The sequence below is a fragment of the Lacerta agilis genome, chromosome 11 (assembly GCF_009819535.1).
Source record: "Lacerta agilis isolate rLacAgi1 chromosome 11, rLacAgi1.pri, whole genome shotgun sequence".
NCBI classification, from domain to species: Eukaryota; Metazoa; Chordata; class Lepidosauria; order Squamata; family Lacertidae; genus Lacerta; species Lacerta agilis.
Genome location: NC_046322.1, coordinates 941,815 through 968,947, shown reverse-complemented (window position 1 = coordinate 968,947; position 27,133 = coordinate 941,815). Strand labels below are relative to the sequence as shown.

At 55.8% G+C, this 27,133-nt stretch overlaps 2 protein-coding genes across 2 annotated transcripts; both read right to left on the bottom strand.

Moving 5' to 3' along the window:
- Positions 1-2,808: 2,808 nt before the first annotated feature.
- On the bottom strand, positions 2,809-13,777 carry PIGO (phosphatidylinositol glycan anchor biosynthesis class O). Its single transcript, XM_033163977.1, has 11 exons — positions 13,753-13,777; positions 12,450-12,940; positions 11,004-11,147; positions 10,027-10,150; positions 9,095-9,254; positions 8,246-8,419; positions 6,610-8,128; positions 5,806-6,009; positions 4,126-4,319; positions 3,893-3,963; positions 2,809-2,983 (listed from the first exon to the last, which is right to left on the bottom strand). Exons 2-11 carry the CDS (start codon positions 12,937-12,939, stop codon positions 2,854-2,856), a joined length of 3,210 nt encoding a protein of 1,069 aa, XP_033019868.1. The 5' UTR covers position 12,940; positions 13,753-13,777; the 3' UTR covers positions 2,809-2,853.
- Positions 13,778-16,268: 2,491 nt separating this feature from the next.
- On the bottom strand, positions 16,269-23,910 carry STOML2 (stomatin like 2). Its single transcript, XM_033164521.1, has 10 exons — positions 23,860-23,910; positions 22,608-22,760; positions 21,122-21,221; positions 20,186-20,244; positions 19,782-19,883; positions 19,038-19,172; positions 18,513-18,657; positions 17,722-17,801; positions 17,174-17,302; positions 16,269-16,519 (listed from the first exon to the last, which is right to left on the bottom strand). The coding sequence occupies exons 2-10, from the start codon at positions 22,689-22,691 to the stop codon at positions 16,376-16,378; spliced, it is 978 nt and encodes a 325-aa protein (XP_033020412.1). The 5' UTR covers positions 22,692-22,760; positions 23,860-23,910; the 3' UTR covers positions 16,269-16,375.
- Positions 23,911-27,133: the final 3,223 nt, after the last annotated feature.

The window sequence follows — 27,133 nt, the reverse complement described above, 5'->3', positions numbered from 1 at the left end:
CTTCTGTTCTTCTTAAGCAAAAGCCAACAGTGCTCACCTTGAGTAATTTTAAAACAAAGAGCTGTGAAATCATGGATGGAGAAGGACGCTGACCAGAGCAGCAAATCATGTTTAATGAGCCTGGATCTGCCCCTGCATGGAAATGGTGGGTACTAAACTTCAGAGCAAGTGCTCAGAACTGACAAACTGGGCGGCTGGGGCTATTTAGGGGACATTTAAGAATACTGACTGATCAGGGACTGCAAGGAAGCTAAGCCCCAAACATCTGCAAAACAGCAAGAGATGCCAGGAAGAAACCTCTTGGATTGTGACGAGTTTGGGGCAGAAAAATGTACTGGCTTGGCCTCTTAGGTTGTCAGGATCAGATCCCAGCGTCTCAGGGAAGCTTCAGCTAATGAGGATTTTTAAGGCACCAATTCTGTGTAGAGAGCGAGAAGCAGCAAATGCAGCCGGGGCTGGCAGGTAGGCAAGGCTGAAAGTCTCGCCAGCACTGCTTTACTGGGCAAGAAAAGCCAGAGAGAATGCATAGAGTTTGAGGGGGCTGGAGAAGGTCAGCCCCCCCCCCGCCAGCCCCACCTGTTTGCCTGCAGCAGCCCCAACATAAAGAGAGTCAACCACAAGCCTTTGCAACCACCTCATGGAAGTCGTTCACTGTGCACTGTTTAAGCTTGCCATAAAAATGAATGTATCTTCCATGACACAAGAACACAGAAGTAGAGCAGCATTAGGGTCACTCCCGTGGCTCAAATACCCTGCAGCAGCCAAGAAAACCCACCATGAAAACAAAACATCAGAGGAAGGTGTTGACATTGGGAGTGGCACCCTCCGTTTTCTGAGGTGCTGTAAGGCAGAGCAAAACAAAAATCAGGGACGTCTTAGCACGGCCAAATATTGCAGCGTTCAGTGGTACAACTGCTTGGCTACTTCCAGGCGCCTGTCAATTCCACATCCCTTGGCTGAGGCTACTGCTACACCATCCATCCATCCATCCATCACAAGGAAGCAGCATCCAGCAGGCCAAGCGGTCCCCGCTAGAGCAGGCCCACATGCTCAATGCAAAGCTGACTCCTTGAAGGCAATGCAGAAAACTCAAAATGGGACTCCGGGCGCAACTCCCCTCTTCCCATGCAGATCCTCAGAAAGCAGCCCCAGCAACCCACGTCTTTGAAAGGCAACCCATCTCTGTTTTAGCCAAAGCGAGACCCAACAATCTTCCCAAGGGAGACAAAGACAAGGAATCCAGCCTGCCAAGTCCTTGACAGAACGTGGATTCTGAAGCAACAAACAGAAAGTGGATTACAAGAGCACAAAGTCGGCACAGATTCATTTGATGACTCCTTTGATAACAAGCCCAGGAGGAGGAAGAGATGCAGCCAAGGATAAAGGGGGCCTCTCTTGCGTCCGCCTCCGGAGCACACAGCAGGGTCAGGCTCATCGTGGCTGGAAATGGCTCTTCCCAGGCCTTTCCCTTCAAGGAAGCAACCTTTGGGCTCGTTGCTCCGGAGCAGCCAATGGGGCCCAGAACAAGGGGGAGGTGGGCTTCTGGCACCAGGCAGAAGTGGTGCTGAGTTACACAGAACACTACTGCAGGCATAAAAGCAGGGGCGGGGAGGCAGGCCAGGCACATGCTTCACATGCAGTAGGTGTGGGATCTTCAGGTAGCAGACTCAGGTAGAAGTGATGAGGAAGGATGATCTACCTGAGGCCGTGGGAAGCGTGTCTGTCTGAGGAGACGACACTGCCTTGGATGGACTGAGCAGCTTCCATTGTTGCTCAGCTGACTGCAAAGCCAGCGCAGGAAACTACCAGAACACCCAGCCAGAGGCTGCCAATTGGCCATGCCAAATTTCACCTTGTGGAGAACTGGAACTCCACCTTTTTCTTCAAAAGGCCAGATCCAGAAATCTGGAACTCAAAACACAACCAAGTCTCAGCGACGAAATAAGACTTCGGCTTCAGCACCAAAAAGTTGGGGTTCTTTAAAAACGTTGGGCCCCGAAAGCATTTCTGACCACTGCTGGGGGCCATCCAGGTGCCTGCAACTAAGCAGGAGGGTGTTCTGTTCCTCCTGGAGCCTCGGTTCTTGAAGGAGAAGAAACTTTTCTGCACCGACAGGGCTTTGTGCAAAAACCACAGATTGGTCATGGCTTTCTGAAGGTGCCACCAGTTAGAAACAGCAGCAGCATTTATCCCTCCAAGAGCAGTCCAAGCAAGACCTTCCTCTGATTGGCAAAGAATCCGATGGCAGTCAGTTCGGAGGGTGCTTTTTCCTGGTCCAGAATCTGGCCTCCCCAGCGCTGGGCATGGATTGCCCTTTCTGCCATTCCCAAGAGGTGCCCACAGCCTCCCACCACCACCATGCGCAGCTGCTCAGACTCCAGTCTCGCGAAGGAACCAAGGAGAAGCAAGAAAGTCACCCGCAAGAGAGATGGCCAAGGATCTGCATCTAAGCCGCACACGCCCGTAAGTGTTCTCTTTGGAAAGAAGGGACAGCTCCCTCTGTATTTCTTCCCCCCACTCAGAGACCAAAAGGGCCATTCCCCAGTGATTCACTGGCTACCCACAAGCTGTGAGTGGCAAGTGAGATCGTGGCGTCTCTTTGTGGCGTGGGAAGGCTCTTCCTGCAAAACAAAAGACCCAGCAACCGCCACCAAGCTGAAGACTCATCTTTCGCTGCCCCCCTCCATCACTGACAAATGGAGCTTCAAGCCCCGCAGGAAAACTCAGGTGGGGGAGACCAGAGAGAACAATGGCTCTGCCCACTGAGTTGAGGGCAGCGCAAGAATCTCCCAAAGGCTCTCTCTGCGGCTGCAAGGGGGGGCGCTTTGCCAGAAGGTCCCTCTTCCTCTCTTGCTACCTGGACTGAGCGAGGATGAGCTGCTTGAACCACAGGCTGACGGCGCAGTCCACCCGCATCACCAGGCCGATGCCCAGCAGGAGGAAGACGCTGCTCACCATGAAGCCCAGAGCTTCAAAGAGGAACCTGGAAGCGGAACAGAAGCCCCAGGTGAGGAAAGGCTACACAGGAGGCACTCTGCATGCGAGAGGCCCCAAGAGGGGCACACTGGGGAGGGGCACTACTGGGGCAACTGGCCTAACTCAGGGGCAAGGCAACTACTCATTTCTGTGCTGGGTGGTAGCGCTAGGCAATATATCGTCCAAAACCGCTTTGAAGTCCATATCACGATACCAGTTTCATAATTTCTGACCTGGCAATATATTGCGAATCATGATGTGTGCATGTGCTATGCAAAAATCACAATGTGGGAAAAACCGTGAATCCAGCCAATGCGGCTCTTGATTACTGCAGCCCATTAACTGCCGGCTCAGTGCTTCTCTTTTTCGTGCAGCGAATCACCAGAGCAGGTGCCGGCAAAAATCCCAACGCAGGAAAAACCATGAAGCCAGCCAATGTCTCTATGTAGCTCCATCCTTATTTCAGACATGGTGATACATCAGCATAGCACAAAGTTTAGCTGGTGATTTATTGCAGTGTTGAAACCCAGGTATCGCCCAGCCCTACGAGTCGGTGGGTGCGATTAATCGCACTTCACAAGCAGAGAAAGCAGGAGGCTGGCCATGAAGGTGTAGGGACAGCATGTGCTAAGCTCTCAGAAGCCAGAGGCAGCATAAAGCAGACCTTCACGGCTTTACTGAGCTCCTCTCTAAACCCGCCACCCCTTGGCTAGAGAAAGCTGCCTGAATTGTGCCAAGCAGGCACATCAAGAGTGAGAGCGGCCTACAGCGGACAGAACTCCAACTCAGACCACCCATTTCCCATCCAGCCTTGCAACTCCGTCCGGCAGCCCTAGGCTCTGAAACACCCAACCCTTTCCCTGCTAGCACACGGAGGGGACTCAGCTCAGAGCCACAGGACACTTGCCCAACTTACTTGGGAGCAAACACCTTCCAGACCATAAGGTGCCTTCTGAGGATGATCGCTGCCAAGACACAAGCCAGAATCTATTGGGAAAAGAAAAGGAGTTCAGGCTGCAGGTAAACCTGCTGGCGTTCATTCACTGTATCCTCACATGCACACCCCACCAGTCCCCACCGCTGCCTCTCCCTCCCTCTCTCTGGCTTGCAGAAAAAGGCCTCCCCCGGTGTTGGCTTCCAGGCACATACCTGAACCCCCAGAACAAGCAGGTACTTGAGCCCCAGCTGCAGAAGCGCTGCTGAGAACTTCTCTGGGACTTCGCGGAGCCTCATCTCCATCATCTGCTCTTCCCTGTCTGGAGGTTCTGCCTTCGACTTCTTGCCCTTGGAGGTGGTGGGCATTTCACTGACAAACGGCCAAAGCAGAAGCAAAGGGCAGCCGGCTACGTCAAGGAGAGGAAGATAAGAGTGGTCACTGGAGAGAATGCCAGGGACCATCAGCTGATGGGACCCAGAGGAAAGAAGGGGGTGAGAAGACAAATCCCTCTAAATCAGTGCTTCCCCAACTGTTTCGGGGGCCACCCGCTTGGTTTCCATAAACGCCTCCCCAGCACCTGCTACCCTACCCTATAAAAACATTCAGAATAGTGTTTTGCACAGCCCACTAAGGAAGAAAATAACACAATACAATTCAAAACAGTAACAATTACTTGCAAATTTATTCAGAATCCAAGTAAAACTATTCAGTTTAATTAACTGAACGAAACTGATGAGCTTGATCCAAGGATATCAGCTTTTTGAAGTCTGGTGGCCATTTACACCTCTTTGCCTCCCCCCATAGGAAACTCGAGTGCCCCCACCAGTACCGCCTACTTGGAAACCACTGTGCTAAGCAATCCGGGGGGGGATTATGCCCCCCCTTCAGCCAAAAAGGCTACAGTGGTGCCTCGCAAGACGAAATTAATTCGTTCCACGAGTGCTGTCGTATAGCGAAAATTTCGTCTTGCGAAGCATGGTTGGAGGAAGCGCGGCTTTACGGGGGGGGGGACACAAAAAACGCAAAAAGTTTTCGTTTTGCGAGTCGCGGCCATAGGGAAATTTGTCTTGCGAGTCACCCTTTCGTTAGCGAATGCCTTTCGTCTAGCGAGTTTTTTGTCTAGCGAGGCACCACTGTATCAGGATCCAGGTCCCAGCAGACACCACTCTCTGACTCCCTCAGGACAATGCAGAGGTTGGATTTATTTAGAAATAAAAAAACAGACCACTCAATCAGAAAATTCTCCACGTGCTGTTTTGATGACTGCAAAGTCATCAATGAAATGCAGGTGAAATCAGCAAATATGCAAAACAAGCACAATTCTGGGTAGGCTTTCTGAAATAAAGACGTTTTAAGCAGGTGCCTGAAACCATGTGTGGGTGCTTGCCTCATGTCAGTTCCCATCACTGGCAAAGCTAGGGAGAAGCGTTTGAAAAGCAAAAGCCAAGCTATGTTGGCAGATGCCAGGTGGGGGGCATCCCAGACTTCTCTTCCCCATAAACAGAAGCCTCCCCCCGCACCTGTCGCCAATGCCAAGATGCTGGCGATATTCCAGGGCCTGTAGATGAGGGGTGGGGAGGCCGTGTTTCTCCAGGTGCAGTTGCACCTCAACTCCCAGCACCCCTGACAAGTGGCCGCGCTGCCTGCTGGGAACTGGAGTCCAGCAATGCCGTGGGGTCCACAGGCTCCCTGCCCCTGCTGTGGATGCCCAGAGTCTTCATTTGCTACCCAAACCCGATTCTTAGTGCTAAGCAGGCAGCCTCTGCCTAGTCGCCCTCCACAGTCACTGCCTCTGTTGCCTGGCACCAAAGCAGGCACCATTCATTCACACTCTGCCTGTTGCAAGCTCAGAGAAAGAGCCTTGGGGCCTTTCCTGGAGGCAGCAGACTCACCTGCAAAGAGGATGTGGGAGGCGAAGGTGTTGGCCCCAACCAGGAGCGCCGGCAGCAGGTTGGTTTCATGCCCCTGCTGGAAGCCGACAAAGGCCGCGTTCCAGTGGATGGCTGGGAAGACTGGCTGGTGGCCTGTGGCATAGAAGAACTGGGCGGCAGCGAGAGCCCAGGCGATGAGGGCGTACCAGGGCACCACGAAGGGATCTGGGGGTGGGAGGATGAGAACCGTCAGGGCCAGCAAGGAACCCCTGGAGACACAACGCGGCAGAGCTTCCACAGTGGGAACCAGAATTACGTTCAACTAACCCACCCCATCAGTGCAAGGATTTCCACTTGCCTGGCGGGACTCCCCCCCTTCACTGCCAGAGGTTCCCAAGTGTTTTGGGGCCATCGCCCTCCCCTCAGTTCCATAAACTCATCCCCAGTGCCCCCTACCCCACCTTTTAAAAAGGGGTATTCAGAATAGCTGTTTGCATGCCCCACTGAAGAAGATAACAACACAAGAAAATTCAAAACTCTAATAGTAAATTGCACATTTATGCAAAATCCAATGGAGAGGTGGGGAACATCCCATTGCACAAGCAGAAATCCCTGGTCTCCCAGGTCCTAGTCTGCCACTCTAACCCCTGCACCACACTGCTTGCTTTGCAGCCTCCGTGGCCTCCTCCTGCTCCCCTCTTCCCTGGGACCTACCCTGCAGATTCCTAGGGCACCATTATGCCTTAACAGTTAACAGCTGGGCCATTTTTAGCTTCTGCCATTTCTGACTCAGGAGCGGAGATCCAGGGCAGCGCCCTTACTCACCAGCCTGCGAGGAGGAGGAGGAGGAGAGCGCCACGGCGCAGGCGTGCATCCAGAGCAGCGCAAAGGCCTCGAGGAAGAGCAGCAGGAAGGCCAGGCTGAGCCGCTCGCTATGCAGCGTCATGAAGAGAAAGCCCAGCAGGGCCAGGCAGATGAGGAGCGCAGCTGAGTAGACACTGCCCAGCCCGTAGGCGGCTACCGTGGCCCTGCCGCCTGACTTGGCCTCGTCCAGACGGCTCTTTAGGGACTGCTGCATCCGCCGGTAGAGCTGGGGGATGACGTGCAGGAGCTCCGCCTGGGAGCTGGGCGAGACGATGGGTGCCTGGGCCGGCTCCCGGCTGTCGTGCACGAAGACGGTCACGGGGTCCCAGAGGACCAGCAGGAGCCCCACCAGCACCAGGCCGAAGATCCCCTGGGGGAAGGCCACCAGGGCCAGCTGCACCCAGGCGTGCAGCTTGACCAGGGCCTCCTCGGCCCCGGAGGTGATGGCCCAGTAGCCCCCGATGCAGACGGCCAGCAGTGGGAAGCCCCAGCGCACAAAGAGCACCGGGGCGCTGGGGCTGTTGAGGTTGCCGTAGTGGCGCAGCCAGCGGCGCACGCCCCAGGCCAGGCAGGCCAGCACGGCCAGGCAGAGGAGGTAGCAGGAGTTCTTGGCCCCCGGGTCCTGCAGGCTGGAGAGCGGGGCCAGGAGCGTCGAGGAGCGGCAGCAGGGGGTCTCCTCGCGGCACTGCCGGAAGAGCGCCGAGAGGCGGGTGCAGGCAAGGACCACGGCCAGCAGCCCCAGCAGCCGCAGGGCCGGGGGGGAGCCGCCCTCCAGCCGCCCCTCCCAGTGCAGGCGCAGCACCAGCAGCAGCACCAGCGAGGCCAGCAGGAAGGGCGCCACCTGCGCCTCGGCCACCACGAAGCTGTCCGAGAGCATGGCGCCACAGCGAGCCAGTAGGATGCCTCCGGGCAGGCCCAGCCCCGATGCGCGCAGCCTCTGCCTCAGGCTGGGGTCCGCAGAGGGAGAACAAGCGCTGGCCGCATGGCTCCTCCACAGCCGCTTGGCCCAGCAGTGCCAGAAGAAGCCGCACTGGGAGGCTGCCGCTCCCCAGGAGGAGAGCAGGACAAGGTCCACAACGGCCCAGCCGAGGAGGTGAGCCAGGCCTGGCAGGGCGACCCCCACCACACCCCAGAGGACGGGGTAGAGGAGGAGGCGGTGGTAGGAGAAGCTCAGGCCCGAGGCCACCCTGGAGGCAACGTAGCACAGCACGCAGGAAGACGTCAGGAGGGCGCAGCCAGCCAGCATGCGGGCCGGGTGAAACCGGGCCCAGGACTCAGCGCAGACAGCCCTTGCCTCCTGCAGATAGCGCCGGAAGCGGCCCCGGAGGTGCTCCAGGTGAGGCAGAGCAGGAGTCCCCGGCTGGGCGGAGAGCTGCTCGTGCTCTTCCACGGCAGCAGAGAAGAGGTCCTGGAGCCGCCGTAGCTTCTCCGCCGATATGTCCTGGGCTGCCCGCGAGTAGGAGTGCAGGAAGCGGTTGACCTGCAATGCCAAGGGTCTCCGTCACTGAGCGCAGGAAGACTCAAGGGGGGGGGAGGGTTTGGCTGGACTCTATAAAGAGCCTTTCGCCTCAAGATACGGCCGCTGAGCTCCTCTTACCTGCCGGGCGTTGATGCTGTATGCCGCCAGCTGGGCGAGGAGCGAGGAGGCAGCGCCGCCCTCTGCGGCAAACAGCTCAGCCATCACTTCCCCGATGTTGCTGTACGGCACCGGCACCCCCAGCAGCAGGGCCAGCGTGGGGACCAGGTTCACCTGCGGGACGGTCTCTGGCTCCTGGAGGGAGGGAGGAAGCAAGGGGTCCGGCTGCTGAAGGGTTCCTGGGACAGGTGGCAGGGAGTACAGCACCCCGTGGGGACCCCCAGGACCCCACCCACCCACTGCAGGCAAGCAGCACCAGGAGCACAGAAAGCTGCCTGGTACAGAATCAGACCATTGGGTCCACCTGGCTCAGTTATGTCTACACTGACTGGCAGCACTGGCTCTCCAGGGTTTCAGGCAGGAGCATCTCCCATCCTGGCCTGGAGGTGCCACCGGGGATTGAACCTGGGGCCTTCTGCATCCAAGACGGAAGCCATGCCACTGAGGCACAAGCCTTTTACCTTCACAAAAGCCTCCCACCTTCTCCCACCCCAGCCAGAAAGAAGTTGGCAGGCAGCCATGACCGTACTCTTCAGCTCTAAAAGGTAACAAGCCTGAAAAAGAGCAGGGGGGGGGAGCCCCGCCCCACACCAATCTCCTTTCCCAAGCGCAATTGGCCAAGGGGTTCTTTGCACCAGCTGCAACAAGCTCTCCGCCACCTAAGAACGTAATTTAGAGCCTGCTGGGTCCGGCTGATGGCCCATCTAGTCCAGCCTCCTTTCTCACAGTGGCTGACCAGATGCCAAGCTGGGAAGGGAAAGATCCCTTTTGCAGTGCAACAGAGAGAGCGCCTGCCTCCACCTGGCTTACCTGAGGGGGCTGGCTCTGGAACAGCTGGGCTTTGCTGTACACAAAGAGGGCTGCGTTGACCTCCTCTTCGCTGTCTCCTCCGTGGTCCCCGGTCCCCGTCATGCCGTGGTCCCCTGCTACCAGGAGCAGCGTGTCATTCGCCAGATGGTCAACCAGTGACCTGTCCATCAACAACACGGGACTTCAGCCGCCTCCCTGTGCCAGCGGGTGCCCCCCACGGCAAAGTGGGTGGGCGCCAGCCTTGTTGTTTAGGCAGGACCTTCGGGGGCGCCTGAGCCCAAAGGGCAAAGTGCAGGTTTGACGGGGGACTTTCTGACTCGCAGCCTGAGATGCTCTCCTGCAGCAAAGCAACTCTGGGGCTTAACTTCCCGGGTGCAGGTCCTGGGGCTCAAGGCCAGCTGCCTCCCTTCCAGGGGGGGCCAAGGCTGGCCAAGTGGCTCCAGTTCAAACTGCCTCGAGAGTCTGAATCAGAGGCTCGCCCAAGAGCACTCTCAAAACAGCTTCTCTACAAGGAGCTCAAAAGCTAATGCTTAAAGGGACATTGACACAGCTGTCACCAACCTGGTGCCCTCCAGGTGCTCTGAACTGCAACTCCCACCAGAGTCATGCTGGCAGGGCCTGATGCACTCCAAAATGTCTAGTGGGCACCAGGTTGGCAAAGGGGCCCCTAACATAATGCAAACGTCCAAAGACCTGGTCAGCTGCAACTCTGAGGTCCCCAAGCAGCTGGAGCCCAAAGCAGAGGAGGGAGCCTAAAGCAAGCAGGAGAACCCCCCACTTTCGCCCCTCCCAGCACTGGCCAGGACAACCCACCTTCCCCTGGGAGGCCCAGCTGCTGTTCAGGGGCGGTCCATCCTGCTTCAGTCTTTGGCACGCAATGGGCTGGTGCTGAGAAGCCAGGAGCACCCACAGAACCCAAGAAAGCAGCTCACCTGAGCATGTCGTTCATCTGCGAGAGCTTCTTGGCCATTTCGGGGTGGTCTGGTCCATGCTTATGGCCACAGTGATCAACGCCCAGGAAGTGGGCAATCAGCAACTCCCACTCGCCACCATCCACTGTGAGAAAGCGAGAGAGAGGGAGAGAGAGAAGCATGAAGACTTGCCCCTTCCACTTGGAGAGGCAGCCAACGTTTTTCTCCTTCTCTGGTGTATTTTACTGAGGGCTGAGAGGAAGAGCAGGAGCAGATTTCTCCCCCTCCCCCTTCAACGCAGCAGCACGGCACACCTTCAGATGTGCTCAGGGCCAGGCCTTGAAGACACAGGGAGGAGACAAGGAGAGGCAGGCAGAAAGCCAGCAGACTTCTCAGACTTTGCTGCCAGCAGGGGGCAGGGGGTGACAAGGGCTGGCGCAGGAGGAGTGGCTTCTCATTGGAAAAACATCCACACGGAAAGGATTTCATTGTGGGTGAAGAAATTCCATTCATGCAATTTGCAGAGCCCTGCTTAGTGCAAAACAAGTTGTTTCAAAAACAAAATTCAAGGAGGCAGCCTACTTCCCTTTCTAAAGCTGACATAAATTCAAGCTAAGGCAATCCATTTTGAAACAAGGTTTTCCCATTCAAAACAGACTTTTAATTGTTCAACGTTCCCCCTTTTGCAAAAACCAATTCTGAAGAACTCTTTAACAATTTACTTTAGAATTTATCTCCCTCAAGGATTCTGGCTGGCACAAGGGCACTCGAGCCACACCAGCGCCTGGAGCCTTCAAGGCCACATCATCCTTCAAGGTTACGGACGGAGAACCTGTCCGTCACATTCTTGCCTTTTTGTAGGGCAGGCAGAGGGCAGGCCACCCCCAGCAGGCCTCTCACCCGGCAGCAAAGCGGCCCTGCCTGCTCCGCCTGGAGTTTCCTCCAGCAGCCTGGCATGAAAAGGGAGCCAAGAACTCCGGGCCGAGACAGCGGCTCACCTGTCTCATACAGATGCTCCAGGACTCCGTCATCCACAGTGTGAAGATCCTTCACGTTGAAAGAAGGGAAGAAGTACGAGCGGTAGAAGGCCTGGGGGAAGAGCCCGTCCCAGGTGTCGTCCCCCATGAACACCACTCTTTTCCCTGCAAGGGAGGGGGCAATGAGAGAGGGGTGTTTAGAGCACAGCAATGAGCAGGCCACCAAGTTAGGGAGCCAAAACCTAGTCGGTGGAGCCCAGGACCTCCAGGTTCCGTTTCTCTTGGTTCCTTTCTAGTGAGCTCAGGAAATTCATCCTCAGAGCCACCCAACCAGAACCTCCAAGGCCAAGGAGGGATATGCACACAGCTCTCCTCCAGCATCACACAGTCACTACAGATCAGACCCTTTGAGCCGATAACACAGCGGTGCAGTTTCCACCTGACAAAAGTCTGGGTTTCCCAAAAAATATATATGGGAAGAACTGAAAGCCAGTGTCTGCTTTCCTTGAGGTGTTGAGGCAGCTTCAGCAAGGATTTTGTTTATAGTTTCTACATTGTACACCACTTAATAATTTTTTAAAAAAATATTAAGCCATTTATAAATGTATTAAACAAACGATCAACAATTACCCACACCATTCCACACATTTCATGCCCACATTCTGCCTTGGTAGCAAATGCAGCACAAACAGACCCCCGGCAACCTCTTGAGTTCTCCCTGCTGCTCAGTGTATGTAGCCACAAAAGAGGTCCCTGTTGGAACTTTCCCTCCAACCACAAAGGTAAAAGTCCCCAGAATACACAAGACCACATCAAGAATTAGTTCACTGTCAGTTTTGTACTAATTTATTTTCCCACGTATTTCTGCAGTAGTCTTTTCAGAGTAACCTGTCAGTCTGAAACATAGCAGGGAACAAGCTTTTGTACAACCTCCCTGCCTAGTCGCTCTGGAGGCAATTTCCCCTCACCACAATCAGCCAGGCAAGTGGCAATTGAGAATGCCATGCCATGGATGCCATGCCATGAAGTCATATGCCCAGCCTAGAAGGATAGCTGGCCTACTCCCAGATCTAGCTACTGCCTCCAAACCACAATATACGCCACATGAGAGGGCCCTGGCATGTCAAAGCAACCCTATCCGAAGTGGAGCCAAGCTGAACTTGCCAGAGGCTTCTTCCCAACCTCAAACCTACACCTGCCCGCTCTCAACTCCCGAGTCATATCCTACAAGGAAGTAGCTCATGATGCAAGTCTACACCAGAAACATAAAAGGAACCATTTTGTCACTGGCACTTGCAGGCTAAGTCTCGAGAGAGAAATGAAAGAGTAGGGAGAAGAGTGCATCTGAGGAAAAGGAAGAAATGAAGATGAAGACAGCACTCCCCTTAGTCCACAACAGCTAGAATAAGAGAGGCAAGACATTCTGCAAAGAGCCTGCCCTCACCGTCCCCTTCTGGAGGCACCCACCGTTCTGCGCCAGCTGCCACACCAAGTTGTCCTCCTGGATGGCATAGGAGGCGAAGTTGCTGCCTGCATCAATGAAGGTGGGCAGGGAGCCGGTGGTGATGCCCTTGATGCGCTGCATGGTGGTGGTGGGAGGGTCGGCCCGGAAGCGGAAGAGGCGGGCATGTCGGGGCTGCAGGCTGGCCAGCTGGTGCAGGAACCCCAGCTTGTTCTCGTAAGGCCGCGGCTCCCGCCTGGAGGGGTCGTACTGGGCAAACTCAAACTTGAGGGCGTCGATGATGATGAGCACGGCTTTGGGGAAGCGCCTTGGCAGCCAGCAGGAGCCGAGGGGGGCCCTGGTCCCTGGCAGGGAGGTGGCCAGGGAGTCCGAGCAGCTGCTGCGGTTCGCCAGCTCCACACGCATGAGCAGGAAGCCGCTGGTGAAGAGTCCGATGGCCGAGAAGAAGAGGAAGCAGGTCCAGGCGAGGAAGAGCAGCACCGGCACTCTCTGCATCCTGCAGGGAGGGAGAAAGGAGAAAGGTCTGGTGAGCAGTGGGTGCCCCTCACACCCCTTGGGTGCTCAAAGTCTACCCGTCTCACCGGTGTCTTCGTAGGAACAAGCAGTGTGACCTGCGTAAGACGTAATATAACACAAATCATCGCCTGGGCAAAACATGAGATAAACAATGCATTGCTCTCCGTCAGCAATGTCCAACTGGTCAACCGCGATTGAGATGTAGATCTCTGGGGTGTTCCAGGTCAATCGCTGGAGTTAAGGAAGTGACTGGCCCGTTGCTCCTGCTGGGCAGGCCCTGCACCTGCTGCTATGTCCCATTCCCTCTGCTAGCGCTGCTGTGAAAGCTTATTTCCCCTGCATTGGTGGCATCGTGGTGGTAGCTGCAAGGGCTGCAAACTGCAGGGTGGTCGTTTGGCGAAGAGCTTGGAGGCGGCTGGCTGAGGGCGCTGGGCGGGCGAGGGACCCGGGCTCCATCCCTCCCTGGGCCGGCCGGCCGGGGTGACCTTGGGCTGCCCCTCCCAGCTGCCTCCGCAGGGCTGAGGGTGTCGCTGCCAGGGCCAAGCCCTCCACGGCGAGGACGCCCCCCCCCCCCGGAGGAAGGCCAGGGCGGGAGAAACAAGGGAATTCCCACGGGGATCCTGACCGCCAGGTGCCTTTGGCCAGGGGACACCGGCAGGCAGCCCTTGGCCCGAGGGGGCGGCCCTTGGGGGAGGGGGCAGAGCAGAGGCTGGGCCTGGGGGGAGAGGGCGGGGGGGGTCAGCCCACTCCCCACCCCCCGAACAGGGACCCACGGAAGGAGGGGACCCCCACCTGGCTGCCGAGGGGGGCGGACTCCGCTGCCGGCGCCGCCGTGGCCTTCCTCGGACTGAGCCCTCCTCTTCCTCTTCCTCGCCCGTCTGGACCCCCGGAGGCCCGTTGGGGGGCTGAGGCGGCCCCACCTGGCGGCCAGGTGCGCGTGGGGAGAGGGGCGGAGGGAGATCCAGGGCGGCCCTTCCGCCTCTATTCCGGGAAAGGGAGGGCGGCCGGAAGCGGAGGCGAGCGAGAGGAGGGCCAGAGCGGCAGCAGGGCGCCACCGCGTGGCCGGGAAGAGCGAGGCTCGCCTCCCAGTCGGGTAGACTGCTCCTGCGCCTGGAGGCCGGCGCCGAGGCTCACTCCCCACCCCCACCCCGCGCTCCTTGTGCTTTCAGCTTTTTCTGCTTTAAAAATGATTGCTGTAAAAAAAAAAAGAGTCTTGCTTTTGCCGTTTTAATCTCGCTTTATGTTTCCCTTCAATAATTTTATTCCTGCGTTTTCTTTCTCGTTTTTTTAGCTGTTCCTGTTTCTACCTGTGAAAGCCCCTGTGAATCCCTGTCAGAGGGGAAAGGCAGGTTTAAATAAATATTGTAATAATAAGTAAACCACTTCAAGGCTAGTTAGTTTGTGAAATCAAGCAATGTATAAATTTGATGAAATAAATGAATGGAGGCACTCCATCAATTGGGTCCACCTCCTTGTAGTGTGCTTGACTTAATCCCAGTCTCTGTGCAAGAGCATTAGAGAGAGTCTGGCTGCTGGATGAGGCCAAAGGGCCCCACCATCCAGCCTCTTCTGGGAGAACCACAAACAGGACTCAAGCACCAGAGGATTTTCTCTCCTGCAGCTTCTAGCAAATGGCATTCAGAAGCATGGCTGCCTCCGACCACCCTGGCTAGTGGCCATCCATAGCCCTCTCCTCCTCCTCCATGAATTTTTCCAATCCTCTTTAAAGCCATCACAGCCTCCTGTGGGAGGGAGTTCCAGAGTTTAACTCTGCACTGCACGGAGGACTTTCTTCTACGCATCCTGCATCTTCCAACACTCAGCTCCCCTGGGTGACTCTCCCACTGGGCTCCACTAGTGCAGGCATAGGCAACCTTCGGCTCTCCAGATGTTTTGGACTACAATTCCCATCATCCCTGACAACTGGTCCTGTTAGCTAGGGATCATGGGAGTTGTAGGCCAAAACATCTGGAGAGCCGAAGGTTGCCTATGCCTGCACTAGAGGAAGGGGAAGACTTCTCCCTGCCCAAGTTCTCCACCCCTTGCATAATTTCACACATGTGGCCCCTGACTCACCCCGTGTGGGAGAGTTAAAAAACAGGCACACCTTTTAAAGCTCTCCCACACAGGGGGCACCCCAGCCTCTGCAGTATTTCACTTGCCCTTTTCTGCACCTTTTGCAACTCTGCAGTATCTTCCCCCAAGGTTGTTGCTGTGAGGATAAAAGGGGGAGAAGTCTGTGGGCCACCCTGAGCAACCTGGGGGGGGGGGGAGGAAGGTGGGATATAGATGCAGTAAACCAATAACCGGACAGCAGCAGGTTTGTGTCATGTTGGTCCTCCTTGTTCCTATCCCGGAAGCTGCTCTTTACCCAGGACCTGGGATCCATCCCTCTGAGTGACCGGAGATCTTCTTCCTGCCACTTCTGCTTCCGCAGTGGGCAGTTTCGGAAAAGCACAAATGCAGCAGGGATGTTTTGCCAACCGGAGCTCATCAAAGGTCCCCCTTATTCTAACCATGTACTGAAACTGGGTTCAATGATAGCGCTTGCATTTAACTTTTTGTCTTGATTTCTCTAGTAGCTGTTTGTGGTGTGGCGTTTTTAAATTTCCTAGTAGGATGGAAAGGTAGTGCGGGAGAGGGGCTCAGAGATACCAAAGTCAAAAAGACGTCCTAAGAACAGTGACAACAGGCGGTTCAGCACTCTGAAGTTCTTGTGTCCCTGAGCCTCTCCCTTCGCCCCCGGCTGAGCCAACAGGGACTGAAGTCCATTCCCCGTTTGGGATGGTGCACCTAGAGCCCCCAACACATTCAGTAGGCCACTTCAACCTTGAGCTCAAGGCTAGCTCACACCAAGAGATATTCCCCACAGTGGCTAGATGGCAGAACCTATAGCAGAGAGCACTCAGGATATGGCCCACTGGATGGCACCAAGGAGAGATAAAGGCACAGCAGGATTGCCACTGAGCAACAGGCCTCTTGGTGCGATGATGAGCTCCAGCTGCCATGCAGAGCTCGCCCCCCATGCTGCACAGGAGAGGGCAGAACGAGGGCAAGAGGTGGGGGGCAGGCAGACGAACAGTAACCAAGACCCTTTGTCCCCAAACCGCTGGGGTGGAGAGTGGACCTGCCCTCAGCCTCACGGCACCCCCAGCCCTTCCTGGGCGCAATGGGGCAGGGACAGTTTCCTGCCCAATTCCTCTGCAGGTTCTTTGCTCCCTCCACAGGATTGTGGGCCGATGAGCCTAGGGCCTTCATCATCAGCCCAAGACCAGAGAGGTTCCCCCCAGAACAAGGGGAGACGCTGGTTCCTGGCCATCTCCTTTTATTACATGATTAAATCCAAATCAGAAAATAATCCAAAGAGGGGAAGGACAAGAGTCCAAGGGCGGGGGGGGGAGGGGGGGCTTCTCCGTTAGCTGGTGCTCGGCTGCTCCTGCTCAGTGTACTCTATGCTTGGGGGCGGAGGCGGGGCCTGGAGGGCGGGGGGAGCTGTGGCTTCCGCGGAGGCCGCCTTGGTGGGCGGGGGTTTGCTCAGGGAGCCATAGATTCCCATTGCCTGGAGAGAGAAAAGAGGGAGGGAGGGAGGGAGGGAGAGGTCAGAGCCCCACAACGTAGCACACGGCATGGATCACACAACAACACAGAAGTAGCTGGACGGATCTGCCCTCGCTCTGCCCAGCAACCCAGACTTTGGGCTGTTTTGCATTCTGAAAAGAGGACCTGACCATACTAGGCCCCCCAACGCCAACCCCCATGGGGAAACGGAGCCTAGGAGTGGATGGCGACACACTGGTTATGTTGGGGGTCAGATCAGAAGCAGGCTCAGCTTGCAGGTCCCAACTCAATTGTTGCTTTCCAGCACTGCAAGGCCCCGCTCCACTAAACAGCCAGGTCACAGGCAGAGTCTGGGCTCCTGAAGGGCACCACCTTCAAGGGTGTGAGAAGCGCCCAGCTCTGACGGGATGCCTAATGGAGGCTCCTGACCCGAGGTGAGGCATTCTCTCTCTCCACCAGATACTTCCTCTCTTCCTACCTCCCCAGCCCCTGGCCAACAAGGAAACTGCTGGTTTCTTGCCACCTTAGAAGCCTCTAAGTGGCTATTGTAGCATCTGTACGCAAGGATCTTTTGTGCACCCCTGCGAGCTCCTGCCCTCCACTGGTGCCAGCAGGTCCGAAGCCGCCCGCCTGCCTCCTGGCACACCAAACTCACCTGGGCAACCATGCTGGAGATGTCTCCCGTGCTGGACGGCAGAAGAATGGTGTTGGACTCTTTTGCTAGCTTGGAGAAGGCACTCACGTACTGCTCAGCCACAGAGAGAGAAGCCGCACTGTTGCCGTTCTGGGAGAGAGAGAGAGAGAGAGGAGAGGAAGAGAGGTGGTACAAAGACCGGGGGGAGGAGGAAGAGAGGGAGAGAAATGTCCCAGAATGGGGCTTCTCCTCCTCCAGCTTGCTTCGTGTAACAGAGGACACCATTTTCGAGGGATGAGAAGGACCAAATCAAGTCACTGCCAGTTTGCTTTGCAATCCAAGCACTTGCATCTCCTCTTGCCCAGACGAAAGACTAAAGGGCCGGCTATTCTTAGGATCGGGAGGTGTTTGGTGCATCTCCTTCCTCCAAAGGAGCCCAGGGTGGCAACTTGGCCAGAAGATGGCTGCAAGGCCTCAGAAGAGCCACTCCAACCTGACACCAAACTCCCTCCCAAGGGGTCTCCCCAGGCCAGAGCTTCCCTTGAGGACACCCCCCCCCCCACAATCACCTGCTGTGCCAGAGCAGCTGCCACAACTCGGATCGCTTCCGCTTTGGCCTGGGCCTTCACCAGAATGGCACTGGCCTCCCCTGGGAAAGGAAGCAAAGGGCTGTCAGGCAGGTTCAGGGGAGCCCCCAAGAACACCACACACACACACACACACACATACCCAGTAAAAAATGGGCACAGCTCACAGCACCAGCAGTGCGGTGACTTCCTTTCACCAGGACCCCTCCCCCAATTAGCCAGATGCTTCCCCTGGTGTAGGAGCTAGGAAGGAAGTGAGGCAACTGGGATGCGCCTCCCCAAACCATCTGGAAAGAAGCCCCCATTCCCAAGGAGTGGATGATATCCAAGCAGAAATAGGAGAAAGGGGCACCTCCTGTGCGTCAGGGTTCTGCTGGACCAGGGGGAACAATGTCATCTATGGTGGGTTGGGATCTGGCATCCTTTGCACAAGCAGAAGCACCCCCCCCCCAAAAAAAATCTGTATTTCACAGCAGGTTTCTAGATCTCAAGGCAGATCTCCTCCTTCGGGGGTGAACTGCCATGCCTGCTCCACATGATGGCTCCTTGTTCCTTGGCCGAGACTCCTGGCTGTTTCCCGCTGCACAACTATCCTTTGCACACACCCACCTGCTCACGTTTCACCTCCTGCCCCCTCATCCATTCATCCCACAAGCACCAGTACTAGAGGCCCCAACTTATGGGGCAGAGGAGGAGGGACACAGCCGGTGACCTCGGCTGACAGCCCCAGAGGTCTCCCTGCCCTTCTCTGCAGAGGCCTTTAGCCAGGTTACCGGAAGCCTGGTTGATCTGCTCCGCCTTCTCCCCCTCAGAGGCCAGGATCTGAGCTTGCTTTTCCCCCTCTGCCACGTTGATGGCCGACTCCCGGGTCCCTTCTGACTCCAGCACGGTCGCCCGCTTGCGCCTCTCGGCCTCCACCTGGAAGGGAAAGCACAGCTTTGCAAGAGACCTGCCAACCTCGTGGCAGAAGAGCCGTGCGGCCCTAAAGAGACAAGGAGCCCCGAGACACACAGAGGGTGCAGGAGCAGAGCAGAGATCATCGCTCCCAGTATCCTCCCTGAAAAATGGCTCCCACATCTCAGGCAAAAATGTCCTGCGTTCCAGAGCCTGTGAGGATGGGACCCAATCCGGGAAGAGAGAAAAGCAGCAGCTCTGGCATTCCGCTGAGCCGAGAGGCATCGCAGGACAGACTGTGGAGTCACGTTTCCAGTCCTCATCCAGGTAAGAGGAAGCAGGCTGGACCATGGATGGAGGAGGCAGAGGGAAGGGCGGTCTGCCCCCCACCCCGAGGGGCTGACCTGCATCTGCATGGACTCCTTGACGCGAGGAGGCACGTGGATGTCCTTGATCTCATAGCGCAGGCACCGGATGCCCCAGTAGTCTGAAGCCTGGTTGATGGTGTCCACGATGCTGGCGTTGAGGTTTTCACGCTCCTGAGTGGGGTCAGCGAGGGGCACACAGAGGGCATTGAGCCTTGGGAACAGTAAAGGAAGTTGCCTGCTTTGCCCCAGGCCAGGCCACCGCCTGCTCTGACTGGCAGCAATGCCTCTCCCGAGTCCTGGGCAGGGAAGGGCCTTCCTCCCCACCCCGGACCCTTTTCAACGGGAGATGCCGGTGGCTGAACCCAGGACCTCCTGCAGGCAAAGTATGAACTTAGCTTCCGCCTCCGAGCTGTGGATTCTTTCACAAGCCTTTGCTGCCTGGGTGCCGTCACCAACCTGGCAAAGCCAAGCCTGCGCCCCAGATCCCTCAAAGCAGGCGAGATCCCCCACTTCACCCAAGCCGTGCCACACAGGGCACCTGCAGCACGCCCGAACCTCCTTGTATCATCATGCAGTATCCACACCCTGCAAGCTCTTTCTCTGCAGCTCCCCCAGAAACCCCGTCTTCCTCCTGCGCACCCCATGCCGCCCCTCCTGTTATACAGCCCCGGTCTGCTGCAGAGCTCTTGCCCGCCCACTTCCACTCCCCAGTGCCAGATACACACCCCAGAACTCACTAGCCTCCCGCCCCCCCGCTGCACCCCCCTTCCCGTGACTCACCCGAAAGACTTTATCGAGGGTGAGTTTGCCCAGCTCAGACCTCATGGTGGTCTGGGCAAGCTGGGTGACGGCGTACTCGGGGTCCTCCACTCCATAACTGGCCTAGAGGGGGAAAGAAGGAAGCAGAGGGATGGAATAGGGAGGCAGCCCTGGATGCCTGACACTCCCAGGGCCTGGGCATCAAAGGCCAAGGACAAAGGGAAGGGCCTCGCCCCCTCCCGGCCCCAGAAGATGACAGAGAGCTCAGCAGCCACACCCCCACCCGCCTTGCCCTCTCAGCTGCGCACCCCCAAACATGCACAAGGATTACAGGAGCTGCTGAGATGGGGGGTGGAATCCTTTGCTGTGCCCCAGAGGGGCTCCTGGCTTGATTAGGTCACAGTCAGTTTCCAGGGAGGTAGTACCTTGTAGGGGTCCATGACTCGCAAGTAGAGGACGCCGTCGATCTGGAGGGTGACATTGTCTGCAAGGAAACAGGGAGCTATTTCATGAGAACAAGGCAGAAGATACAGAGAAGGCCCAGCAGCAGGGAAACGAGTCGGCAAAGACATACGCTCAAGGAAGTGCAGGTACAAGCAAGAGTTTCCCCAACCAAATAGCAAAGGTCCTTCCAACACAGAGAACGGAAGTGGGGGAGAAAAGAAAACTGCCAAAGGATCTTTGCTTAAAGAAGGGTTAAGAAGCAGGTAATGGCTCTACAGACATCTGATCAATACTTTTTGAGGCAGACCAATTCAATCTGCTGGACGCGGGTGGCGCCGTGGGTTAAACCACAGAGCCTAGGGCTTGCTGATCAGAAGGTCAGCGGTTCGAATCCCTGCGACAGGGTGAGCTCCCGTTGCTCGTTCCCTGCTCCTGCCCACCTAGCAGTTCAAAAGCATGTCAAAGTACAAGTAGATAAATAGGTACCGCTCTGGCGGGAAGGTAAACGGCGTTTCCGTGCGCTGCTCTGGTTTGCCAGAAGCGGCTTAGTCATGCTGGCCACATGACCCGGAAGCTGTACACCAGCTCCCTCGGCCAGTAACGCGAGATGAGTGCCGCAACCCCAGAGTCGGACATGACTGGACCTAACGGTCAGGGGTCCCTTTACCTTTACCTAATTCAATCTGCAGAGGGCTTGGATGAACACAGATAGACAAAGCTCTGTGTTCACACATGTAACTACGCAAAGGGAAATTAAAGAACCTGGGTTATCCAGCACTGGCAAGGAGGTTTTGCTGGCCTTGGCAGAGATGGACCACCCCACAAATTACCCAGTCCCTGACCCACTCCAGGGCTGGCCCCCAACTCAACCCTGCCCGGCCCTTCCACTCCTTGCCTCCCCAGCCAAATCTTCTCACCAAGGGTAACAGCCGACTGCTCTGGCACATTGATGACGATTTCCTTGAGGCTTTGCACGTAGCGGATGCGGTCGAGAAGCGGGATGAGGAAGTTCAGCCCCTGGCAAAAAGGGTTAGCAAAGGGGGAAATATTTCTCCAGAACAGTCACCTCTTTCTCCATGCAACTAGTTGTTCCAGACTGCTGAATTACCTGAAAGCTGAGCTTACATTTTACACTGCTGTAAACCAGGGGAGTGCAGACCCTGTGGCCCTCCAGTTCTTGCATGACTCAAGCTCCCACCAGTCCCTGGGGCCAGGCTCCTAGGCCTCCTGATCTAAAAAAAGCCTCACTGTTGGCTAGTTTGGCTCCCAGAATTAATTTAAGGTGCTCACACTAGCATTTAAAGCCCTGAATGACTTAGCTGCCAAATATCTGAAAGGCTGCCTCCACCCCTACGAACCTTCTCAGGTGTTAAGTGCTGCAAAGGGAGTTCTCATGGTAGCTCCATCGCCCTCAAAAGGGCAACAAATGGTGACCTGGGAACAGCCCCTCAGTTGTAGAATTCCCTCCTCACAGTGGTGAATCTAGAAGCGGTCGTATAGCTTTCCCTTTGGCCAAAGAAACCTCTTTATGCTACCTTTTGACACTTACGATATTTTTGTGGGACTCGCCTCTTCAGTTTTGTTTACTCGATACTGTGCTGCGTTTGCTTGGAATTGTTTAGATTGCTTACTTTCCCAAAAGATATCCCGTTATTCACATGGATGCAACTGATCAATCCCACGTAAGTTTCCTGTTAAAAACCGCCCCTTTGAAGATGCTATTTCGAGGCTGAACCTCAGGGGGGTATTTTTGACAGGAAAACAACACTGGAGGGAAGAGTGAACTTCAGTGCAAGACACTGTCCCTGGAACCGACACTTGCTGCTATTTCTTTTTTCTTTTTAACGTCTGAGAGAAACCATCACATGGTAAACGTGTAACTGTGTCGTCTAATCTAGTGTCAGCATTTGTTTGTCTTTAAAGGTGCTGTTGTTGTTGTTGTTGTTCAGTCGTTCAGTCGTGTCCGACTCTTCGTGACCCCATGGACCAGAGTACGCCAGGCACGCCTATCCTTCACTGCCTCTCGCAGTTTGGCCAAATCCATGTTAGTAGCTTCAAGAACACTGTCCAACCATCTCATCTCAAGGTGCTACAGGACCCTTTACCTTAGTTAACAACGACCTCAATCTCTGCTACCAGGCCAACCTGCACTTTCTACTTTCATCCAATGCCAAGCAACACACTCTGCTTCCCTCTTCCTTTCCCTCCTTCAGAAGAAGGACCTCCATTTTGGCAGTCTTTTTTGTCCATTTCTCTACACAGGAAATCCAAGGACACCCTAACTCTAAAAACCTGAAAGCCAGACTGCCTTTAAACCCAGCTGGCACCCCACTGGTTCCTTAAAAGCCTCCCTTTGCAGATCCACCCCACACCCCGATTGCTGAAAGCAGGACTGGTCCTTACTGGCTCCAGGATGCGATGGAACTTGCCCATCCGCTCCACCACCCAGGCTTCCTGCTGGGGCACAAAGAGGATCACCGTGTTCATAGGGAGATTGGAGGACCATCTCTGTGGCACTCTGGCCAGCCACGCTGTGGGCACCGGCCGCCTGCTGCTCTGCAAAGACATTTTGGGGAGGGGGAGGAGTCTGAGAGTGTGCAGAGAGAAGACTCCACCAGCTGTTGGGGGGGAAACACCAAGGAGCACACAGGGAAGTGGACAGAGGCATGTGCATGTGCCCTCCCCAAAGCTTCAGGCAGGTTTTGGCACAAGTTGCCCCATTTTAGGACCCACCTTATTTGGGGGGGGGGGTTGCTTCAAATTCCTTTTAATACTGTGCTTTAATGCTGCAACCCACCCTTGGGACCTCAGGGTGAAGGGTGGGTAATATTCCTGCCTTTCTATCTCACCTTTTTCTCCAAGGGGCTCAAGGTGGCATATACACGATTCTCCACCTCCCCATTTAATCCCCACTACAAGCCTGTGTGGTAGGAAGAGGCTGAGCCTCAGGTCACCCCCAGAGGTCTTAATGGCTGAGTGATGGCGATGTGAACCTTTGCCAGGCCACAGTCCGACACTAAACGTTACATCCCTGAACAAACATCAAAAAGTGGGTTTGGAAGAAGCAACACCGCCCAGGACCCTTCCCTTAGGCCTACCACCATCCTAACCACCGCCACCCACCCACTCCCTACGGCCATTGCTCTATGCCTCCCTTGAGGAGAGGAATAAGGAAGGAATAAGGCATCTCCCCCTTTGCCCCCTCTGGCTGCCCCACTCCCACGGGCTCCAGAGAAGGAGGCCCGCCCCCCGCCTGCGGCCTTCCCTAAACCTCTCCTGCGTGCTTTTATTTGAGACCCTGAGGATCCTGCAGCGCAGCTCCAACGAATAGATCAGGCTTCCTCAAGCTCCAGATGTTTTTGGCCTACAACTCCCATGATCCCTAGCTGGCAGGACCACTGGTCAGGGATGATGGGAATTGTAGTCTCAAAACATCTGGAGGGCCCAGGCTGAGGAAGCCTGGAATAGATCCACACAGGAGGATAATATGTTTTCGAAACAGGGGCATAAAATGAAGGGAATGGAACTCCCCTCCCCCCCGCCTCGGGCCCTTGGATGGAGCTCGAGGTCTCTGCCCCGCAGAAGCAGCAGAGGCAGGAGCAGCGGCGCCCCCCCTTCCCCAAGGGGTCCCCCGCCCCCTTCCCGCCTCGCCCACCTCCCGGAGGAGGATCCCTCGCGCGACCCCCCGCGCCGCCCGCAGCGCCAGCATCTCTCCCTCGCCGCGCTGCCTCGCTCTGCGCACGCGCCGCCGCCGGAAGCCGGTCCGTCCCCAAAAGCCTTCCGCCCGGACCGAGACAGAGGGACGCCCGACGCGCAGCGCCGGCTCCCGTGCGACTCCGGAGGCACCTCGCTGGGGGGAGGGGCGGGAGGAGACCTCGGGGCGGCCTCTGGCTCGGCCCGCCGGGAGAGAGGCGGCGTCTTTGCGGGGGAGGGAGAAACGGGGCGAGGCGGTGCGCCGGCCTGCGCCGCCTCCGCCCCCAATCCCTCGCTCTCGCCCCGCACATGGCGGCGGCGCCGCCGCGCCTGCTGCGAAAGGGAACCGGACGTCGATTCCCTCGCCGTGTCGTCCGCTGCAGCTGCGCGGGGAGGAGAAAGCGCCGGCGACGCGCGATGGAAGCAGTTCACCTGCGGAACTCCCTGCCACGGGATGCCGTGGCGGCCACCACCAAGAAAGCCGGGCACTTTCACGGAGGAGGCGGGCGGTGGCTAGATTGTGGGGTCTCAGATATGTTTCTTTATTCTGTTTTGTATATGGCATAACTTTTATATGCCTGTTGTCTTTGTCCATGGAGTTTTCTTGGCAGGGATACTGGAGTGGCTTGCCAGTTCCTGCTCCAGGTGGATCACGTTTAGTCAAAACTCTCCACTACGACCTGTCCATCTTGGGTGGCCTTGCATGGCATAGCTCATAGCTTCTCTGAGTTATTCAAGTCCCTTCGCCACGACTAGGCAGTGATCCATGAATCTGAATTATGGTGCTGGAGGAGACTCTTGAGTCCCATGGATTGCAAGAAGATCAAACCTCTCCATTCTGAAGGAAATCAGCCCTGAGTGCTCACTGGGAGGACAGATCCTGAAGTTGAGGCTCCAGTACTTTGGCCACCTCATGAGAAGAGAAGACTCCCTAGAAAAGACCCTGATGTTGGGAAAGATGGAGGGCACAAGGAGAAGGGGACGACAGAGGATGAGATGGTTGGACAGTGTTCTCAAAGCGACTGGCATGAGTTTGGCCAAACTGCGGGAGGCAGCGGAGGATAGGCGTGCCTGGCGTGCTCTGGTCCATGGGGTCACGAAGAGTTGGACACGACTAAACAACATATGGCATAACTAACGCCGTCTTGCTTCTGTAGAAATTGCTTGCTGAATCCGGTGTGCTTTTAAAACAGGCATAGGCAAACTCGGCCCTCCAGGTGTTTGGGGATTGCAACTCGCATCATCCCTGACCACTGGTCCTGTTAGCTAGGGATGATGGGAGTTGTATTCCCAAAACACCTGGAGGGCCGATGCCTGGGGGTGCCTGTTTTGAAAGAAGGCTGGTTTCTGTCTTGGCTTTGTCAATAGCCTATGGCCCCAAACACTGCTGTCTGCTCTTTGAAGTAGCCTAGACTATGCTTTGTCTCCTGTGAAGCCTCTGTTAGGATAGGCGTCAAGGAGATTGTCTCCTGTGTCTGGAAAAGACTCCTCAAGGTCTCTAAGTCAGGCTGCTCTAATTACAGCCAGGGAGGGAGGGGGGGAGGCTTATAAAGAAAGGGGATTTTTTTCCTCAGCGGGGCATTTCCATTCCTTTGTCTGGATGTGTTTGCCCTCTCTTTGCTTAGCTGAATAATGGTGTGTTCATTGGATCGCCCTGTCTCTATTATTGATTCTCTGTCAAAGACCGCTCAGGTCTGAATACGGGACCCAGCAAGATCCCCAGGCCTGTCGCCAGCACCCACCGACCGGGGAAGGAGGAGGAGGAGGAGATGCTGCTGCTCTTGGGTGAGAGCTGGAGGCTGTGTCCTGGATGAGCCTCTTTGGCCAGACCCATCGGGGCTCCTCTTGACCCCCTCCCTCCTGCCTCGGCCCCCCTGCAGTGGGAGAAGACGACCTCCGGCCGAGAAGCCCGACTCAACAGTCTCTGGCGGAACCGGCCCTTTCCATTCGGGTTCCGCAGATCCCTTTTTAAGTAGTTCCCCCCCCTTTGATGTTGTCCCCTGGCATTTTACAAGGGGACTTTATGCAAGTATTTTTATTTATAAACGGACATATTGCTGCATCCAAACGCTGTACGGGGGGGGGGGGGTGTTACATGAAGTTCGTTGCACGCAACACCCACTGAAATTCATGGACCGAACAAAAGTCATGTCCAGCGATTAAATGAGGTCTGCTATGGAGCAAAGCTTAAGCGGAACATCACCTGTTGTGTAGCATAGTGTGGGTGATGATGTTGAAACATGCCACTTTGGTAGGATTTTATCCTGAGGAATAATTTCTGGAAATAAAACTGCAGGCTTAAAAGAATAGTATAGTTGAAAGGGACCCCCAAGGGTCCTCTAGTCCAACCCCCTGCAATGCAGGAATCACAACAAAAGCATCCCTGACAGATGGCCATCAACCTCTCCTTAGAAACTTCCAAGGAAGGAGAGGCCACCTTCCCTTAATGGTACGTCAAGGCCATTTGTAAACCGAATCTCCTTTTGTTCATTTTTCTTAATTAGAAGACATCTGAAGGCAGCCCTGTATTGGGAAATTGTTTGTGTATGATGTTTTAGCATGCTTTTATACACGTTGGGGCAACCCAGCTAGATGGACAGGGCATAAATAATATATATATTATTTAAAATGTTGAACAACACGGAACCTCGGTGTCTCCATTGTTAGGAGTTCCCCATTAATTGTGGCAGCGAGGCCAGCTTTTAACCTGTTTTACTCCGAGTGATTTGTGAGGGGGTATCACACGACATGCGCAGAAAGGCAGGCTGAAGTCAAAGGAGGTTACTACTGCTGCCTCGGGTCTGCAAAGAAGGAATTTCTGCCAAGGGAGGAAAGAAAGGAGAGCTGTTCCTTTCTGTGTGGTTTTGTGGCTTCATGATCTTTAGAGGACAAGGAGGGCAAATGCAGAGAGAGAGAGCGCTAGCCATGGCTAATAGCTAGGATAGTTAGATGGACCTCCTTGGGCAGTGGCAGTCTACCTCTGAATAACAGTTACAAACAAGCAGAGGAGGGTCACTGGCTGCTTGTGGGGCTTCTCAGAAGAAGCAGGTGGTGGTTGATGATGAAGATTGACCGGTGCAGGAAGCAGGAAGCTGAGATCCAGCAGGGCTGCGCTAAGGCTCCAACGGAAAGTGAGTGAAAGAGAACCTTTCTCCTGGCGCAGGTGGGAAGAAGGGCCCTACAAGATTCACCCTGGGCAAGTTCCATTCAGCTGCAACTGCTGGGATTACTCTGAA

What these genes read in the sequence shown, in the direction of transcription:
- PIGO (XM_033163977.1), bottom strand. Translation starts at nt 12,939, where the DNA reads ATGCAGAGAGTGCCGGTGCTGCTCTTCCTCGCCTGGACCTGCTTCCTC. An exon ending in GGAGCATCTGTATGAGACAG is followed by an intron (nt 10,151 to 11,003) that starts GTGAGCCGCTGT and finishes GCTTTCTCACAG; the next exon opens with TGGATGGTGGCGAGTGGGAG. An exon ending in TCCAGAGCCAGCCCCCTCAG is followed by an intron (nt 8,420 to 9,094) that starts GTAAGCCAGGTG and finishes CCCTCCCTCCAG; the next exon opens with GAGCCAGAGACCGTCCCGCA.
- STOML2 (XM_033164521.1), bottom strand. Translation starts at nt 22,691, where the DNA reads ATGAACACGGTGATCCTCTTTGTGCCCCAGCAGGAAGCCTGGGTGGTG. An exon ending in CCCTCGATAAAGTCTTTCGG is followed by an intron (nt 19,173 to 19,781) that starts GTGAGTCACGGG and finishes GACCCCACTCAG; the next exon opens with GAGCGTGAAAACCTCAACGC. An exon ending in TCTCCAGCATGGTTGCCCAG is followed by an intron (nt 16,520 to 17,173) that starts GTGAGTTTGGTG and finishes TTCTCTCTCCAG; the next exon opens with GCAATGGGAATCTATGGCTC.